General features: G+C 37.8%; 1 protein-coding gene across 2 annotated transcripts in view; it reads left to right on the plus strand.

Moving 5' to 3' along the window:
• Positions 1-20,640, plus strand: part of ADK (adenosine kinase) — a 608,024-nt gene that overhangs the window by 326,186 nt on the left and 261,198 nt on the right. For both annotated transcript variants that reach the window (XM_043984755.1, XM_043984756.1), the window contains exon 6: positions 2,793-2,901. In XM_043984755.1, coding sequence (XP_043840690.1) covers positions 2,793-2,901 — 109 coding nt within the window. The remainder of the gene's footprint in view (positions 1-2,792; positions 2,902-20,640) is intronic.

Raw genomic sequence — 20,640 nt, forward strand, 5'->3', positions numbered from 1 at the left:
TTTGCCAAGCCTTTCATTTTACATTTGTAGAAACTGAGTCCTTCAGAAGCAAAATAATTTACTTAAAGCAACTTACTTTATTTTCCTGGAAGACACAGATTTTTATAAATGTGCAAGTGGATTGCCATGAATTCACGAATGTGTATTAAGCACATGTTAGACACAGTATTTAAAGGCACAATTTGAAACAATAGAGAAAAAGGTAAGGAAATCACTAAAAAGAGTTTTCTTAGTTTCTTGCTGTACAGAGGCAGCTAATGGCATGGGAAGACCTGAGGTTGGTGTATCCCTGAGTAAGACACTTATCTTTGCCTTAGTTTCTTCATCTTTAAAATGGAAGTAGTGATAGCACCTCTTTCTCAGGGTTGTTGGGAGAATAAAATGACATAACATTTGTAAAGTGCTTCACAACCTTTAAGCACTATATAGATTTTACTATTATTATTATTAAGTAGACCGCTCATATGGGGAAAATGAGGAACAACAAAATTGGTGCTCAGGAGTGGTGGAAAGAGATGTAGAAGAAGATCTTCAACTCTTTGGGTAGATTGTGTTGAAGATCTTTGGGGAAAAAAACACGAAATGAAAAGACATGAATGGCTTGTAATCAGAGGAATTCCCACATTGAGATCATAGATCTTTTAAAATGTAAACATTCCCAGGAACCGGGCCAACAGTTGGAAACATGCAAGAGTTTCGGTAGGTCAGTGGTCATGCTAGATTTGGAATCAAAAGAACTTGACTAGAATTCTGGTTTTTTCACCTGTGAAGACCTGCTCAGGACACTTAACATCTCTGCCTCTATTTCCCTATTTGTAAAATTAGGACATTGGACAAGATGCCCCCCAGGGCCTCTTCTAGCCCTAAATCCTTGGACCATGAATTGTAAACAATGACTTTTGAGCGTTCCCCAACACTAGTTTTATACTCACTCGAAAGTGGCAAAAACATAAGTTTTTTCAAATGCCACATGATCTGAGCTAATCAAAGGTTATGGCCCTTTCTTCTTAGGCCTTTTTTTCTTTGAATCCTACTTCCATTCAATTATGATTTGTTAAAGTGGTATCTCTAGTGAATGTTCATTTATTACACAGTGTAGTCAGAACTGAAGTCATTTCACACATAATTAGTTCTGAGGCTGGTGGTGTTGGTCTCAAACATTTAGGCCTTTCCTGGAGTTCACGTTTAAGAGTGCTTGGGGCTTCCTTACCCACCCTCTTGTCCTTTCTGCCCTCTTTTCAAATGAAATGAAGCATGTGTGGAGAAGATCAATATGGCTTTACAAATGTGTTGGTGAAGATTTCTGTTTGAATTGACATGATTGCTGCTCAGTGCTCCAAAAATGATATTTCTCCAAACCATGCCCTTTTTTATATAAATGGTGCATTTTTGAAGTAAGAAAACCTCTTGGTTTTGACTCTTAGAAAGAAGTAAAATTTCCAATACATTTAAAAAATATTTGTGATATTTATGTCCCTTATGATATGCATTATATTTGTTTTATCTAACAAAAAGGGAATGGTGTTATTATGGTTATGATCAGAGGGTATGGAAGCTGAGCAGCCATCCTTTAGAAAAAAATTAGTCTGAAGCTACTCCCACTAATTCTTCTTTCTCAAGAAAAATAGGGAAATATTTTACTAACAGTCTTAATGCTTTAGTACTTCTGAGTCGTTTTTTTTCTTTTACACAATACCTCATTTACAGTGAATAATTGTGAAAAGATTTTGGGCAAGTGACTAAGTTGGTCTAGGCTGAAAATAATTACATTTGGGGTTGTAGGATACAGAGAGAGAGATTGATTTATAATAAACTGATGAATGAATGAGTTGAAATGAATTTATTGAAAGAAATTCATTTTTTCTTTTTACAAAGAACTATATAGAACAGCCTGGAGTGATAAGTGCCAAGACAATTACCTTTTTTTACTTGAAAAAGAATTAAAAAATCACGTTCTTTGTCTCAGTTTCATTTCCCTAATGTATTCTATGTTAGAAAAGGAAAGAAGGTCACTCTATGAACCAGTGGACTTTAAAAAACATATAATCAATTTCATTTAATAAAATAATATAAAATATTATTTTATTCTATCTGGTTTGATCATTGGTCCATAATTAAAAGGTCGCTATAATAGTTTGGGCAGAATCTGAGCTGCTGAGTTGTACTTAGGTTTTCCAGCTGTAACACCAGAGAAGCCCAGGGGCTTGGCAGCTGTGGAAACTAATTTTAATTGATTCCAGCCCTTAAAATGTAATGTTTTGCAAATTAATTCCCCATAGTAACTACAGAGTATGTAGTGAAGACATGTGTTGGAATATGAAATTAATCCTAGGTTTGATTTTTAGAGCATTTGGATAAATATACAAAATACAGTCTATCTGTAAATGTTTTATAAACAAAGACATTTTTGCAGTAATTAGGATTAAGCTTTTCATCATCTGCTTTTGCACATTAACATTCCAATATGTTCTTTTCTTTTTAGGTGAATTTTAACCTTTTAAAATGTGTCAGTCATGCATTTCAAATTCCCCGAAAATGCTTTTCATTTTCTGTTTCTCAGCATTTAAGTTAGTAGTTTTAAGTTTCTAGAATAAAGATTTTTCATCCTTATGAATGTCCTAAACCTGCTTTGTAACTTGACAATCTCACTTAAGTCCTCAAGAGAATGAACCTTATGTTCATGTTTGAAACAAAATGAACAACCCATAAAATATTGGGAATCAATGGTCTACAAAAGTATACAACCAGTTTTTCCAATAGGAAGAAAACCTGTTTTTGCTTGGTTATTTTAGGTCCCTTGTTGCCAATCTTGCTGCCGCCAATTGTTATAAAAAGGAAAAACATCTTGACTTGGAAAAAAACTGGAAGTTGGTAGAGAAAGCCAAAGTTTATTACATAGCTGTAAGTATGGATTACTTTATATTTGTGGTACTTAGTGATGTTACAAATTGAGATTTTCAGCTGTTGTACAGGTTTAATAAATTGCCCGAATGTAACCTGCAAATCTTGATTCAAAACATCGGAGTATCACTTTTGCAAATGTTGAGGGAAAATGTAACCATTGTATGTTTGTGTTGTCTGGTTTTTTTTTTGGTTTCCATCTGTTTGGATCCATTCTAGATAGATACTTAAACTGAGCACTGGATGCCTTATTAAGCCAACCTTTTTCTTAAGAGCTCTTGTAATATTTGTTCAGCAAATTTACATTTCACATTTTTAAGGCAAATTGTTGTGAAGGATGCCCGGATTATGTAGAAAAACATTATTAGCATAATTATTCATTGCAAACAATTTGAGCTTATTTGCCTGAAAAATCTTAATTGCTATTTATTCCATAGTAATTACCATGACACCTTATAATTCAATATTTCAGAAACATTGATCATGACAAGAGTCTTGGATCTGGGCAGGGAGGCAGGCTATGATTTGAATTATAAAATCTTTTAGACCATACAATATGTAAAAATGACTGGTTAAAAGTTAATTTCTAAAACTGGATTTTTTTAACTTGAAAAAAATTCTTCTGAATTAATCAGCTACTCTTTTGGTATTGTTCCAATTCTGGCTAAGTAGAGAATTTGTTTCCATCTCAATATGAGGTATCTGTGGTTGATCACAATTAGTACTTAAATATAAGCTTCCATGAAAGATTACAAACCCATAATATGCATATAATCTATGGTTCGAGTATGACAGATGCTGCCATTCTGCTACCTGAACTGTGTGGGAACAGCTGGTAAAAAAGTGTAAAAAATTGATGATCCAGTAGGAACACATTCATTGAAAATATAGTTATTTCTTTCAGCTAGTGTTAATGTCTCCTCCAGCCTGTTAGTGTGCAGTGCTGTAGGCTTAGGTGGCTGTTATTGATTCTTGTGTAGAGCAGAGACTGCCCCTTTTTAACTGTCAAACAAATACTAACACTGAAGGTTATACAAAGGAGAGGCACCCCACAGCTCCTGCCACATGTTTGAAAAAAACATTTCAGGAATTCATGGGTTTGCTCTTAATTTGTTTTTTCCCCCAGAATTATTCTAACTTTTAATTTGTTCCTATAAATAGTTTTAGGTTTTCATTTTCAAATAATGATACCTTTGGCGTTGAATTTAGTTTCTCTCTGAACTGATGATTTGGTATTCCCTTTCCTTCTGGGGCTAAAATGCCATTTAGAAGTTTTATTACATTTATGGATTTTTATTTTATAGAAACCAACAAACCTGGGGGTTTGAGGTTTGTTGTGATCTCTGCTTGACTGCTTATAATAGTTAAGATATATGACAGGGTTTTTTTATGCCAAAGTAGCAGTGTTTCTCAGAGTTTTCTCCATTTTAATACTTCAACTTACGAAGTTTCATGCAAAGCAATGATCTACATTCCAATCCCACAAAATTCTTTTCACATAGTAAGAAAGAAGGGGTCTTTATCACCTCGTGACCAGGCAAATCAATAAATATTTATTGAGCACCTACTATGTGCCAAGCAGTAGGCTAAGTGCTGGGGATACATGTTGTTTGTCCTTCATTCTTGAAGAGGGGTTGATGTCATGACTTGCAGTGAATTGGATTTAAGTGAGTCACTAATCTCACTGTCTCCTCTGGAGTCATCTGGGTATAGTGGGAACATTGATACATCAAGATGACTCGAGATGGCCCCAGATGTTTTATTAAGGCAGTTATGGTTAGGTGACTTACCCAGAATCACACAGCTAGTAAGTGACTGAAGTCAGATTTGAACTCATGTCTTCCCATTCTCAGGGTCAGTGCTCTATCCACTTAGCTACCTAGCTTGCTGGGGATATAAACAAGAAAAGAAAGACAGTCCCTGCCCTCTAGGAGTTTACAATTGATATGGGGAAAATAACACACAAAAGGAAGCTGAAAAGGGGGAGGGTAGGGGAGGTACCAGGCATGAGGGTGTAATGAAGAACTCTCTAGGAATGCAGCCAGGTCAGGAATCGAGATGGCAGGTCTGGTGAGCTGCTTGAATGGAGGCATTGGGAGGAGCTCTTCTCTCTTCCCTTTAATCAGAGGGTACTGATTACCTAAGCTGATTTGATCTTGCAGGACAACCAGGTCCCTGAGGAAAGGCCAGCCGCCGATCCCACTGTCCCTGGTGTCTCTTACGTTCCATCTGTGGTTTTCTCCTTATCTCCTGTCTTTTGCCACTCATGGCGCAGTTATTTCTAATTTGTGTGATTTCTTTATCACACCTACATAGATATCATCTTTAAAGCTTTTTTCTTACCCTCTCTTCCAACTTTTTCCCTATTAACTGAAGAAAATCATTCTTCTTCCCTTGTCTCTTTATCTTTCTCTGTTCTATTTGTGTGCAAAATGGAAGTGACCCCAGTGTGATAAATAAAGGAGTAGGAGTCTGGACAAACCCATGTCAAAGAAAAAGAGAAGCATGAAGTGAAATCAGACATATTAAAGACGTTGAAAGTACTGAGAAATCTACCTTTCAAAATCTCTGTCTCCTTCTTTCTCCTGTTCCTGTTCCTGTTCCTCCTCCTTTTAGGTCCCTTGTCCCCATTCTTGCTCCAGTGAAATTTTTTTCTCAACCAGCAACACTCAAGGTAAATTAGAAAACTGTTACAATTTGGCATTTTTATTGTGCTTAATTACTATATTGAAATTTTTTTATCTAATACTTTTTCATCAGCAGAATATAATAGTGATGTTAGAGGTAAAATCAGCTTTAGTGGATATATCCTGGGAAATCTAGTCACCATTCACTTTTCCCCTTTGGGAGAATACATTCAGAATTCTAAACAACTCACTTTCAGGTTAAGATTTTACACACAACCCATTTGTCTATTAGGGATGTTCCATGTAAGATATTATAAACAGCAGAGATTTAAAAGATACAGAGACATGGTTTGCCTGAAGAATTTAGCCCTCTGTTTTGTGAAACCTTACTTATAAAATTTGTACGTGCGTGCTATTAAATTAAAAAGCGAGCATGGGCAAAAAGTAGACACCGATAAGCAATTTGAATAGAATCGTTTGGGCTTCTTATTATTCTTCATTCAATTCCTTTAAGCAGTTAAGTGCCAGATTCTTTACAGTGGAGAGTTGTGGGACACGCCTCCTGCTTCCCCTCTTAAGTACAAAGTAAGTTTGTTTCCAGAAGAATTGCGCCCCTGTAGATAGCACTGCTGAGGGACCACAGAGGTGGAGACTTTTTTCACCATGGAGAAGAAAACTCTGAAGAAGGGATCATCACCTCCTGTGTTGAACATCCGATTGGTTTATGTGTTCCATTGCTTTGTTTTTGAGACTGAACTTGTACTTTTCCATTGTTCCCCTAGGATCCTTTGCTTACTTACCATCTCTTCCCCAGTAACCTTCTTCCTTTGGGAACTTTCCTTGCATTAGCCTTCTTACCTTCCTTCAAAATGTCTCCTATCTTATGACTATGTAGACCATCTGTGAAATCTGTCTCTTTTGCCTTTTGGAATTTTTGCACCTTGGGTCTCACCTTCAAAGCCTAGAATGACCAGGGATGGGTTTTTACAAGGAACTAGAGTTCATATTTGAGTTGGAATTCTCATCTTTGGGGAACAGGATATAGGGCAAGAGGGGTTTTGGAAGGAGCCACACAGTTACTACAAGGGTAGAATGGGCACCATTCTATCAAGCCACAGATGTTGACAAAATATATATGGAATTTTAAGTAGGCAAGGAAGAGGAAGTGAGCATAAATTTAGGAATAAAGGATGTTTAGTGTTAGGGCAATGGGGAATGAGGTTGCTGCTCAGAGGTGATCTAGTATAGAATCCTCTTCCTTCTTTGTAATCTTCAAGGTTTTTTTTGTTTGTTTTTTGGGGTTTTTTTTCGGGGCAATGAGGGTTAAGTGACTTGCCCAGGGTCACACAGTTAGTGTCAAGTGTCTGAGGCTGGATTTGAATTCAGGTCCTCCTGATTTCAGGGTCAGTGCTTTATCCATTCTGCTACCCAGCTGCCCTCTTCAAGTTCTTTTACTCAGTTAATCTATATTGATGCTAGCTGGTTTAGGTTTTTAAGCTGACAGTGTGTTATAGGCAATGAATAATTCATAGAATTAGGTCTTTTAGTTGTATAGTAGGAAATCACACACATGATATGTCAGTATTCCAGAAACATGCTACTGTGATGCTTCATCATGTTCATCATGTCATGCAGGTGACCCAGGTTTTTCCAAGTTTATTCTGGAGGGCTACAAACTGGCCATTAATTTGATTTGAAAAGCATTTACTAAACACTTGTCATGTGCTAGAAAGTTTGTAAGGGTTACCCTCAGGGACATCCTATTTTAAGGTAGGTGCAGTAGGAAGGAGCAACATATATAATTAAAAACTAAATACACATAAATTAAATAAAACAAATGAGGGTGAATAGAGGTGGTGGCAGAATACTGACAAGTGGGGCAGAGCAGAGAAGTTCTCATCTAGGAGGTAGTAGCACTCCAGAGGAAAGTTGAAGCAAAGGCTTCCAAGAAGTGGTGATGAGGAGTTAGACAAGATGGGCATCCCACACCAAGCCACAGACTTAATTAATTGATTGATGATTAATTGGTTATTGCTTGATGAGCACTGGGCTGAGCCCTGGGTTTACAAATACAAAAGAGAGGCAATGTCTGCCCTGAAGGAAACTTTTTCATAGACAACAGAAATATATAGGAGAGTGGTGACTAGGGAAGTTTATTGGGGTAGGGTATGGGAAAGAGGAATTTCTGAGAAATCACTAGAATCGTGATTCCAGCCTTAGTGTCATTGATTGACATTTCCTTTTTAGAAACAGTGATAATGTTAATTTAATTAGTGTTCTTAAAGCAATAGGCAGAAAAAGGTTAGGGGAGAGCAGATATATAGTGGTATATCAGGGGTTTGGTGATAGCTCCATCTAATGGGTTCTTATCAAACAGGACAACATGGCCCCGGGTCAGGAGTTCCAAATCTTAGTGTTTTAGCTCCCCCATGCTATGGTTTCTTGGAGTATGGTGTAGAAATGGTAGTTACAGAATCACAGTGCCTGGAGATAGAAAGTGTTATAGAAAAAACACTTTGGCTTGAACATAGAATGTGTGAAGCAGAATTGTGAGAAGTAAGTTTAGAGAGGATGACTCCAGATAATGAAGAACTTTAAATGCCAAATAGCAGAGTTTGCATTTGATCCTACAGGCAGCATTGAGCCCTTGAAGCTTCTTGAGCTGTTTAATGGTCAGATAGCATCTTAGAAATACCAGTTCAGCATCTACAATGGAGTGTGGATTAGAGGAAGGAAAGACTTGGAGCAGGGAAACCAGTTAGGAGTCTGCTGCAACAGTTCAGGAAGAAGTAACAAATGAACCAGAGTGGTTTCCTCCACCATGCTAGTGGAGGAAAGGGAACAGAGACACACGAATCACAGGTCAAACTGAAAAGACCTGATAATTAATTGAATATAGACATTAACCTTGGAGAAGCATATAGAGGATTGAGTAGAATTAGTTCCTTCCTGCACTTGAAAGCATTATTTCATTGAATGGTTAGTCACCTTCTCTTCCTGTGCTCATGGCGAACATAAAAAGATGGGTGGCCACAAAGGTAATTGTGGCTTATGCACTAGCATCTATTGTAGAGGACAAAGGAAATTTAAAATTCTGTGAATTGCAAGATCTTTCAAAATAAGTCCATTGATGCTAGGTGACTTCTCTGCCTTGAGAACTACAGAAGACAGCAATAAATGTTTGAAAAAAATACGTGTTTGAAACTGAGAAAATTAGTGATTTCGGTTTCTATATCACGAATATTTTCTTCACAAAGAGAATTAAGAAGTATTGAATATGATGAACACCCAACAAAGCCATAAAAATATGAACTCTATTGTGTATTTATAGCCTAGACAGAATTTACATTGAGAATCATCTCTCTTGGAGCAGTCAAAATCTTTGGAGAGAATAGATGTTGAAATTTATATAAGAACAAAAGACAAAGATTAAAGTTAACCACTATAATTACAAAAATTTCAACCTGGTATGTCTCAACAAACTGTTGAAGCTACAAAATAGGAAATGGATAAAAGCAAAGACATTGACATTCACCATTTCTCAGAGGTTAGCCCATGCAAAATGGTTGCAACACGGAGGAGGCCAAAGGAGCCCTGAAAAAGACAGGATGGTTAAACGTGAGGTTGGGTCTAAACCTTGTTCCCTCATAAACCTCAAAACAACAGAAATATTTTTAATTCCCCAGTTGGAGGATGGCAATACTCAGCATTGCGAGGAGCCAAGTTATTCAAAAGTAGGCTCAACACCCTGTATGGTGCAAAAGTACTCATTTACACACATAACACTGATTATACTATTATATGCTCTCTTCTGTAAGATCCAGTTCTTGTGAGCCGACTTTCAGAGCAGATTGAATTCAACAACTGACTGCCATAATTTGGGTGGAAAGATGAGAGAATGAGCTTTCTTGAGCTACTGGAATCATTTAAAGAATAAAAATAATATACATGTAGGGGCAGCTAGATGGCACAGTGGATAAAGCACCGGCCCTGGAGTCAGGAGTACCTGAGTTCAAATCCGGCCTCAGACACTTAATACTTAACTAGCTGTGTGACCCTGGGCAAGTCACTTAACCCCAATTGCCTCACTAAAAAAAAAAAAAAAAAAAGATTGAGGACAACCCCTCAAAATGAAAAATAATACACATGTAACCAGATTTTATCATCTTCACTGCTTGGTCCTAAGTTACCTGGTTTAAAAAAAAAAAAACAGCCAAAAAAGCTAATGCAGTCCTGCTACCATAAGAGAAGCTTAGTGTCTGAGGACAGGTAACTAAATACTCATCCAAGCAGAAAGTGGGATAGTGAATACAATGGTAGGTTATATAGCCTTACCAGGATACCACCTAATGGAAGTTTAATATCAGGAGTAAGTAGTACTGTTGAAATAAAATCAGGTCCAGAGTACAATTCAGGGTTTGTTTTTTGTTTGTTTTCACTTTTTATTGTTATTTTTTTTTTCAACAAAATGACAATAAATAATGGCCTTTTGTTCCATATCCTACTTAGATGGATGAGTCATACAGTCACTTTTATTATAATATTTTCCATGTAGGTATATAACATATTCATATACTCCAGTGAGCTGGCACGGTGCTCTATTTTTGTAGGAAACTAGCAATGTAGTATGTGGAGATTGGCAGGAGTGGAAATGTCCACTAACTGCTAGGGGTTACATAGATGCCTCCATAATACTCTGTGTACTCTAGGCTATTTTAAATAATCATGTCCTGACAGCAATCCCCAAACCTGCCACTCTTGTAAAGCCACATTTCAGGGAACTGGAACAGGGTACCAGCCGTCCATTCCTGACACGCCATGTGAATTTCCATAACTACCACTCTTGTAGAAGGTTATAGTTCTGAGGCATGTCAGTCAATCCACAAGCATTTATTGTTTCCTGTGTGCCATGCACTGTGCTCAGCATTAGGCTTACAAAGAAAGGCAAAAACAATCCTTGTCACATTTTAACGAGGGAGATAAATGTGAAAATAACTACAGGCATGCATTATAATATATATATATATATATATATATATATAATATATATATATATATATATATATATATTTAGAGAGAGACAGAGAAGTCAGAAGGTAACTTCTACAAAGACTCTAAGTGGGGGGAGAGGTATTGGGAAAGTCTCTTGGAGAAGGTGGCATTTGAGCTAAGTCTTAAAGAAAAACAGGGGACATAAGAGGCAGAGATAAGGAGGGAGGGCATTGCAGGCATAGGAGGTAGCCACTACAAATGCACATGGACTAAAGATAGAATGTCATGTGCAAATTAGAGCAAGTAGATCAGTATGACTTAATCATAGGTTGCACAGGAAGAGAAGCCTGGAAAGGTAGTCAGTGGCTAGAATGTGAGGGACTTTTTATTTAGTGGGGCAATGAGGGTTAAGTGACTTGCCCAGGGTCACACAGCTAGTCAGTGTCAAGTGTCTGAGACCGGATTTGAACTCAGGTCCTCCTGAATCCAGAGCCAGTGGCTTGTCCACTGTGCCACCTAGCTGCCCCTGTGAAGGACTTTAAATGCCAAACAGAGGCATTTATATTTTATCCTGGAGATAAGCAGGAAGCCATTGGAGCTTATTGAGTATTAGGGTGGCCTGGTCAGGCATGTGCTTTAGGAGTCCAGAGTGGGAGAGACCTAAAGCAAGGAAACCAGTGCAAAGGCTATTGCAGTAGTCTTGTCAGAAGAGGTGGGGGCCTGAGGTATAGTGGTAGCTGTGTCAATGAAGAGAGAGGGGTATGTAGTAGAGATGTTGTGAAGGTAGAAGCAATCGATCAGATATTGTTGTTGTTTGTCCTTTTTTGAAGAAGACCAATGACATCAGGAAGGTGATGTCTTGACTTGCAAATGAATTGGATTTAGGTGAGTCAGGGCTGTGCAGAGTCATCAGCCTCACTCTCTCTTTCCAGAGATGTCAGGGACCAGTGGAAAGACAGAGGTCAGGATGATTGGCGATGACCCAGGATGCAGTGGGGGACCTTGGTCTTTCCCAGGTCTCTGTTGGTCTGAGGCAACACCCATCCAGTAGTTAAAAGCTAGATAAGAACTGAGGCAAAAGGTTGCCTAATTTGCCTTCACAAAAGCATCAGTTGTAGGAGTGAAAGACCCTCCGAGATATTTGAGGTGACAGAGTGAGTCATCAAGACTGTGAATGTGGGTGACTGAGAAGCTGATGGTGCCTGTTTGGGGAAGGAGAACAAGTTCCGTTTTGGATATGTTGAGCTTGAGATACATTTAAGAGTCTCATTGGTACCAGCTAAGTACATTTCTGATATACCGTGAGTCACTTCTGAAATACATCATTAGTTACAAATCTTGCTTTTATTCAATATTTTCATTACAAGATACTTACCCAAATATTTGGGTTAGAATACAATGAATTAGATCCTATTTCCCACCTTATTGTGGCCTATTCATGTTGTGAAGCTATATAGAATGAAACCTTATTCTGTCCTCTCACAGTGTATTTACACATACAGCTGTTTTAATCACTTTTGCCCTAAGTGTGGAAAACAGCTGACAGATAACATGAGTTAATTTACTTTCAGAGGGGTGATCAGTGACAACCAGTTGTTTGGAATCTGTGGGGCTACCTTGTGTAGACAAGATTCATAAAGCAACATTTGAGAAATAGTGCCCTTCCCTTTCCCTGTCGACCTGAGAATAAAATATTTATTTGTAAATGTTCACCTACCAATTATTGATGATGGAAGGGCACCTCCCCTCCTTCCTCTCCTCTCTGCCCCCCCCCCAGCCTTTAGATGGTAGATAAGCTTCCTCTGCACAGTAATTAATGGAGCTCAGTCCCTGCTCTCTAGATCATGTGATTTTTCAGAAGAATACATTATTAGAACCCTTGCACAGCCAGTCGAGCTACAGCAGCCCAGGCGGCAGCAGCAGTTCCATTTCTCACAAAGAAAATGTTGAACCCCAGCCAAATGTGTGGTGGCAGTCTGTTGCTAGGGAATCAGGGTCCTGAGGCGATTAATGACAAAGCAGGCAATAACAAGAAGGCAGAATTACAGATTTAAAAGAGAAAAAAGTGGTTGGTGTTATAATTACCCAAAGAAATCCGCACTCATTAAATTGGCTGTTTTTATGATTGACTTTAATTGGAGGTTAGCTCCGATATTTAGCTCCTTTCCCACCCCTTTAAACACACACAGGCACATAATCAGTTGAACTGCAGACTTGTTTTTCTAAGCATTGAGAGAAGCTTGCCCTGTAATTTGATCCCCACTGACAGATGCATTTTCTATGCTGCCATTTTGAATTAACCTATTGTGGAACAATTTTCTTCAGCCCTGTTGAATAAAACATCCAGTCTGATTACCTCCTATGGATTTGATAGAGTAAAAGAATGTACTTCTATTGAAGTAGATTGTTTGCATGGAGTCCACTGATTTGGACTCTATCAATAAGCACCCAGAATTTATGACAGATTTTCAGATTTATGGATACAGTGAAAACACCCTTGACCACCCCCCTTTATTTTTGGTAGTTCAAGAGTACAGAGTACCTGATTCAGGGCTATAGTGTTGGGCAAGGCAGGGCAGCTCCCCCATAGGATTTTCAGATAAGGTGAGTGAAATCTAAAGAGTCTGAATCTTTGTTTGGACTGTTACCATTTTGGATAGTTTTCCACTTATGCAAACCAAAATAAACATTTCTTCCTTCTCCCTTTACTCCCACTCCTCTCCTCCTCCCCCCACGCCCCAAATGTTCAGACAGATTTAGTCGAAAGTTTAAAAGTTGAGTTAAAAACTCTGGGAAACAGAGAGTTTCTTGTTAAATTGACATCTTTCAAGTCTGCTGATATTTTAAAAAATATTTTAAGGTCTTTCAGGTCACACATTATTGCAGATAAATGGATAGACAAACAGTTTTAATACCTAAATCTTTCAAGGTTCAACGAAGCAATTCATATCTTACATAGCAGTGGGGGAGCATCACAAACCATTTACCGCACAGAGAAGCCTGAATTATATAGTTACATGATGCCACTGCTCTCCAGATTTCTAATCAAACAGTGAAACAAAAGAGCCCAGCATATCCTATCCGACAATACACACACTGCTAATCAGATGCCAGTGCCAAGCTGTCTGCTTTGTTAAATACTCAGCTTCCTCCAGGCATGAAGACAGCTGCTATCACTATGATGAAATTTGGTAGCTCGGTCTACTTTTGCTACCCTTGGGCTACCACGATACTGTTAATTTAGACCACCCCAATTGGTACACTTTAGAGAGTGTGGTTTGGGGTTTTTGGGGGGGGTGTTTTGGTTTTGTTTGTAATTAAAATGATAAAACATCATTATTACAGTGAGGACCTTCTCTAAGTTTTTGCATTTGGCAGATACCTCCTGTGATAGCCCCAGCATGTAATTTTCAGTGATGTTTTCAGTGATGGTCTTAATTTCGTTTCGAAGACAAGGAGAAACAGAATGAAGAGCCTCTGTTAGCTTTAAATCAGTTCATATTTCTGTCTTGGCTACCTGTAATAGGCTGCTTCAACTCTAAAATGTGAACAAGATAGTAAAAGATAGAAACTGATTATGAATAATTATCAGTCCCAACACTACCAACAGTGAGAAGACGCTCCAGATTTTAAATCCTCCCAGGATAGTACTGCCTGCAAGCAAATTTTTCTGCAGAGTTCCATGTTCTTGTCCATTTCCCCCAGATGACGTTGCCTTTGGGGACATGATTCTCAAATTGCATGTAAAATCTATGCTGATTTAGCATACTATTTAAATGTAAATTAAAATGGAAACCTCCATACCCTGATCATTTTGGTAAGAAGAGAGTTGAAAGAAACAACCTGAAGATATTTATTGCTTTCCTCTTGTTAGTCAGCTTTCTTAGGAGTTATCCTTCTGAGGAAGAAAGCTCTTCAACTTGTGAAACTCTACTGCTATCAAGTCACATTTCCTAGGACAAGATAATCTAATAATTGACTCAACAGACTGCAATCAATCTCAAAACCGTTTTCTGGTTCATTGTCATTATGATGTATTTGCATTTTTAGACATTCCTCCAGTACAAGATGGCTCTAAACTTTTGAAGATTTGTTCTTGGACCTTTACTTGGGCAAAAGCCAGAAGGTTTCTTTGGGGGAATTTTTTATTAAAAACAGAAGAGAGAGGCAATAGCAACTGCTGCTGTTTGTAGAGGTCAAGAAAAAGCTTAGTTTGTCTTATTGCAAGTGAAGATAATGCAGGGAAGGCAGGTGAAAAACACCCTTAGGATCCCCCCCAAGTGCCTGTCCTTTGCTTAACAGTAACTGACCACACGTGAAAACAATCTTTATCTCTTGAGTAATAATGATCATAGAGCTGGAAGGGACCTCAAATGTCATCTGGTCTATCATGTTATTTTATAGATGAAGTAACTCTGGTGGACAAGTTTAAAAACTTAAGGTTTGATGTGATCTGACTCCAGACAGAGCTAATGTAACAAAAATTGTGCCTGAATTATAACTACTTGCAAGTTCTGCTATTAGACTCATAGAATATACCTATGATCTACCTAAAATTACCTGTGCATTTTGTTTATGACCTGGCATTATGTTTCCTGGGATTTGTTTTATTAATTTCCTTTAGCTTTAATGTTTTTAAAATATATATTTATGTTATTCAGGTTACAGATTTTTAAAATATGTATATAATATTGCCTGTCTCTCCTGTTGCAGTCCAGGTATGTCATCGGGCATTATATTCAGGCCTAGAACTGCTGGGTGCTGAAAAGGAGTTTCTGCATCTTCAAGACTTCACCTAGCATAGTTTTTTAGTCTTTTCCCTATGCCTTCCTCCCCTACCCCGCAGCGATATAGAGTTAGCCTGGAAATTAGAGGTGAGGGGCTAGGTAGGTATAAGCTGAAGATAAAAAGAGCAAGTGCCTTGAGCAGGAGTGCACCATAGTGGGCTGTTAAGCTAATAAGGAGACAGCTATTCTTTTTGCTCCTGAGTATCACAAACTGGTTTTCAGGCAGACCTTGTCTCCCAATTTATAAAAGCCCATAGGTGACTCTGTGAAATTGTAGAAGACCATGGAAAGGAACATTCTCTTGTCTCCAGCCTAGGACAATCGTATTTTTTTCAGCTTTACACTATTTTTTAGGCATGTGCTTTCCTTAGACTTGTAAGTTTCATTCATTCTGATATTAGTAATAATAATAAAAAAATTTGTATAGCACTTACTAAGTGTCAGGCACTGTGCGAAACGCTTTTACAAGTCCCTTTAACAGTATTAAAAGGACTGTCAAGGATGAGAGCTACAATTGAGGATATGTATCTATCTGCATGAAAGTTGGAAATCTTTATTACTCATATATAAGCCTTGATGACCTCTTTTAATAAGTAGACATTGGCAAATGACAAGAAAAAGGCAAAATTGAATATCTTATCATTAATCATTTATGATAATTTAAGGGTATACTTATGATCAGAACAAACCATGATAATAAATTAATATGATTGATTTATATATTGCTTGTGGAATAGGTTTCGTTTCTTTGTGCCATCCTTTCTGTCATGTTAAGTGAAGAAATTTAGCCTTCTGGGCTGACCAATCCTTCCATTAGAGATGCTGTACGTAATGAGAGTTTCATGAAGGTTTCCTGGGGGGAAAAAAAACTACTTCCAGGCCCTGCAGTAGTAGAACTATATGAATTGCCTTGGCCACATTTGTGCCCCACTACTATTGTCCTCTAAGTTTATGCCCACTCTTTCCACATTCTGTGTGTTGGTGAGAGAGCCCACTCCTGGTTTATGGGGAGAATATTTTGCAGCTACCTTTCATGCTGTGTTATCTTATTAAATGTTATTCCTTGAAAGAAAGATATTTAGACTCTTTTGTTCAGCCTATAAAATAATATAATAGAATGTAACTACCTTGAGGGCAGGGATACTTTCATTTTTGTTTTTATGTCCCAACATTTAATAAAAGTAGGTTGTTTTATTTACTTTTATATACCATCAGCATAGGAAATTGGTTAGAATTTAACTTGGCTCAGTGAACCAAACTCATCCAAACTTTATATGCAACAAATCCAACCCCTCAGTTCATGTTGCTTTAGCTCTCACAGTTAGGGATTCCAAGAAATGGATCCTTGTATTTTAGAGCTTGGAACCACCTAGACATCTTACAGATGAGCATACTGAACAGGAAGGAGGCCAAGTGACTTGCTGCTGGTTCACTGGTCTCTGAGTGTTCTAAGGTTTCCAAACCCCTTTGCATGTGTTATCTCATTTGACTGTCTCAAGAACACCAAGAGGTAGGTGCTACTATTATTGTACCTTTTTTAAAGGTGAGGGAACCAGTCACACCTTAAGTGGTTAACTGGTTCTGCCCAGCTTCTATGACTCCCGATCAAGCTTTTTTCCCACCATGCCAAAAATTAGCCTGTTTTCAATATGTAGTGACAAGGAGGAAAGAGATACCTTTAAGACTGTTAGTCCTAGGCAAGGGATATAATATGGATAGATTTTGAGTGGTTTTGTTTGTTTGTTTGTTTTTGGTTTTTTTGTGGGGCAATGCCCCAAATATTACATATTTGTGAAGGTGAGATCTAGAACTGGAAGAGACTTGAGAAGCCACCTCTGGTCCTCCATCTTCTTCCTTTATAGTTGAGGAATTTGAGGCTCAAGGATGTTACGGACTTGACCAAACAAGTGGCAGAGCCAGGTTTTGAACTTGGGTCCTTTGACCATATTGTATCTCCCCACTAGAGTGTAAGTCTCTTAAGGGGGAGACACTGTCTTTTTTAATTTGGAACTCCAGCACCTCACATAGTTCCCGGCACACAGTAAACATTTGATAAATGCTTACCAAGACATGTTTTTTCTTTTTGAAAATTTCATTTTAATTTTATTTTCAGTTTTGAATTCTCTCCCTCCCACCATCTTCCCCCTTGTATGGAGGAAACAAGAAAATGGTTTTTTTGCAAAACAGATTCCCAGATTAGCTATTTCCAACAATCACAAAATATGTTTCATCCTCTGCTCTCAGGTTCATCACCTCCCTTTTTGGGAGTGGAGTGTATGTTTCATCTCGAGTCCTTTGGAATTGTGATTGGTCATTGTGTTGATCAGATTTCCCTAGTCTTTCAAATTTGTTTTTCCCCCGCAATATTGTTATCACATTCATTGTTCTCCTTGTTTTGCTTACTTCTTATCATTTTAGACAAGGTTTCCTATCCTTTTATCCCTTCTTCATTTCTTACAACACAATAGTTTTCTATTACATTCATACATCATAATTTATTTAGCTATTACCCAATTGATGTGCAACCTAATTTAGAAAATTTTGTCACCGGGGGAAAAAAAAGCTTTTCTAAATATTTTTGTACATATGGTTCCTTTCCTTCTTTCTTCAATGGTACAGACCTAATAGCGGTATCCCTATAAAGATGCTCTGTCTATACAGTGATAACCTAGCAGTATGCACAGTTGAATAGCTGTTGTGGCCATAGTTCCAAACTGCATTCCAAAATGGTGTGACTGGTTCACAGCTCCGCATCAGTGCATTAATATACCGATTTTTTCATGGCCCTTTTGGCATTTGTTGTTTTCTCTTTATTTTTTCAATTTTGAATCAGAATTATTTTAATTTGCATTCCTCTAAATATCAATGATTTTGAGCATTTTTTCATGTGGCTATTGATAGCTTTATAAAGATTGGTTTTTCTAAAGAAATGAATTTTGTAGGTAACTTATTTTTTCTTTTCCCTTTTATGTGCCAAAACTTAAAAAAAAAAATTTTAACCATTTTCCGTGAAAACCTTCTGAAATATCATATATTTTCTCTTTATTTACCAAATCTATTGAACATAATCTTTTTTTATGGCCTAGGGTCATAATTATGAGCATGAGTTATATTATGCTACAGCTTCACTGAACTATATGTTGCTATTGCCTTTTATGTTAAATTGCCCCAGACTTCCATCCCATAGCTCTCTCACAGTGTTGTGAGCAAAGGAAAGGGTAAGAAATAAAGTAATCTATTGTCATATTTTTGAGTTCTTATGTTTGCTTCCTACACTGTTCCTGTCTTTTTCCTTTTTATCAGCTGTCAGTATGCCTACCTTTGACAACCGCTATTCTTTTAATTTGTCACTTGTATTTTGCTATAGCCCGACAAACCTGGTAGACTAGCTTTTGGAGAGTGATTCATTCATTTATTCATCTACTGACCTGTATAAAGATTGGGTCATTCCATCTTGTCCAGTTTGGAAGTAGAGGGACCGCTCCTGGGCCAATTCAACTCAGACCAGCATATCGGAGCGTTTACCGTTTCTGATTGTTAGTAGTTTTCTACCCTATAGCATTTGGTAGTCCCCTGTCTCCCAGAGACTAACTATGTTAATGCCAACCTTAGTTGGGACACCCAAATAGCATAGCCCACGATAACTCAGAACTCTTCAGCTCAAGCAGTCTCCAGCCTCAGGCTCCCTGCTAGACTGTTCTACCTATAGGCATTTTGTTAAAATGGGAGTAAGTATGACCTGTGTAAGAGCTGTCCATATACTCAAATAATAATGACTATAACTTGAGAGCACCATATTGGACAACCATTCAGACTTCTTATTAGAAAAATAATTTTCTCTGACATAATAACAGTAACAACAATAGCTAGCATTTATGTGGTGCTTTAAATTTTGCAATGTACTTTACATATATTATCTCATTTTATCCTTATATGAATAAAAGAAGGTGTGGGAGGTACAGAAGGAGGGAAGAAACAAAAGGCAGGGAAATTAAATTCATTTATTACATTCTTACTCTGGGCTAGTTGGTCCCCTTTGAGAACGAAGAACAAACAACAACTCTGGGCCAGTCACTGTGCTAAGACTGTGAATATAAGTAAAAGCCAAAAGAAACAAAAACAGACTTTCTCAACCCTCAAGGTTGTTACATTCTGTTGGGAGAAAATATACAGAAAGGATCTGAAATGGCCAGGTTGGGGGGAGGGGGGGGGCAGACACGAAGTCATCCAGCAAAAGGGCTTCCTTTGGAAATATAGACGATCAGGAAGAGGGCCTGAAGGGGGATGAATGAGGTGTGGGCCCTTCCACACGATGGAGGCCCCAAGAGGAACTCAGCAAATCAGAAAAAGAAAATAGCAGCCCAAGCATGGTGGTTTTGATGTCTGGAAAGTCCAAAACAAGACAGATAGGGAAGTAGTTGTTATTATCCCCATTTTACACATGGAAAAACTGAGAGCAAAAGAGTGTACATCCAAGATCATATACAGACACTCCAACATTTGTGGTGAGATTTGAGCTGAGGATAGAGAATGGAGTCAAATTTCTAACAATATAAGTCACTCCCCCATTGATAAATGGTCAAAAGATAGGAACAGGCAGTTTTTTGACAAAGAAATTAAAGCTATCTATAGTCATATGGAAAAAAATGCTCTAAATTACTATTGATTAGAGAAATGCAACTTAAAACAACTCTGAGGTACCACCTCACACCTATCAGATTGGCTAATATGACCAAAAAAGGAAAATGATAGATATTAGAGGGGATATGGGAAAATTGGGACACTAATAATGCATTGTTGGTGGAGTTGTGAACTCATCCAACTATTCTGGAGAGCAATTTGGAACAGTGCTCAAAGGGCCCTAAAACTTTGCATACCCTTTGATCCAGTAGAACCATTGCTAGGTCTTTATCCCAAAGACATTTTTTAAAGGGAGGGAAAGGACTTATTTGTACCAAACTATTTATACCGGCTCTTTTGGTGATGACCATGAATTGGAAATCATGGGGATGCCCATCAATTGAAAAATGGCTAAACAAGCTGTGGTATACGATTGTGATGGGATATTATTGTGCTATAAGAAGTGACAAGCAAAATGACTTCAGAAAAACCTGGAAAGACTTACATGAACTGATGCATAGTGAAGTGAGAAGAATCAGGAGAACATTGTACACCATGATGGCAATATTTGTTGTAATATGTAATTGGGGGAAAAGAAAATATTGGGTGTTGTGTGTTTTTTTTAAAGAAGAGCAAATTTAAAAAATAAATTAGTGAGGTTATGGGACCATTAAATTAAAAAATATATATTTGAACTGTGGTCTTTGAGTTCT

This window comes from Dromiciops gliroides, chromosome 2 (assembly GCF_019393635.1).
Source record: "Dromiciops gliroides isolate mDroGli1 chromosome 2, mDroGli1.pri, whole genome shotgun sequence".
NCBI classification, from domain to species: Eukaryota; Metazoa; Chordata; class Mammalia; order Microbiotheria; family Microbiotheriidae; genus Dromiciops; species Dromiciops gliroides.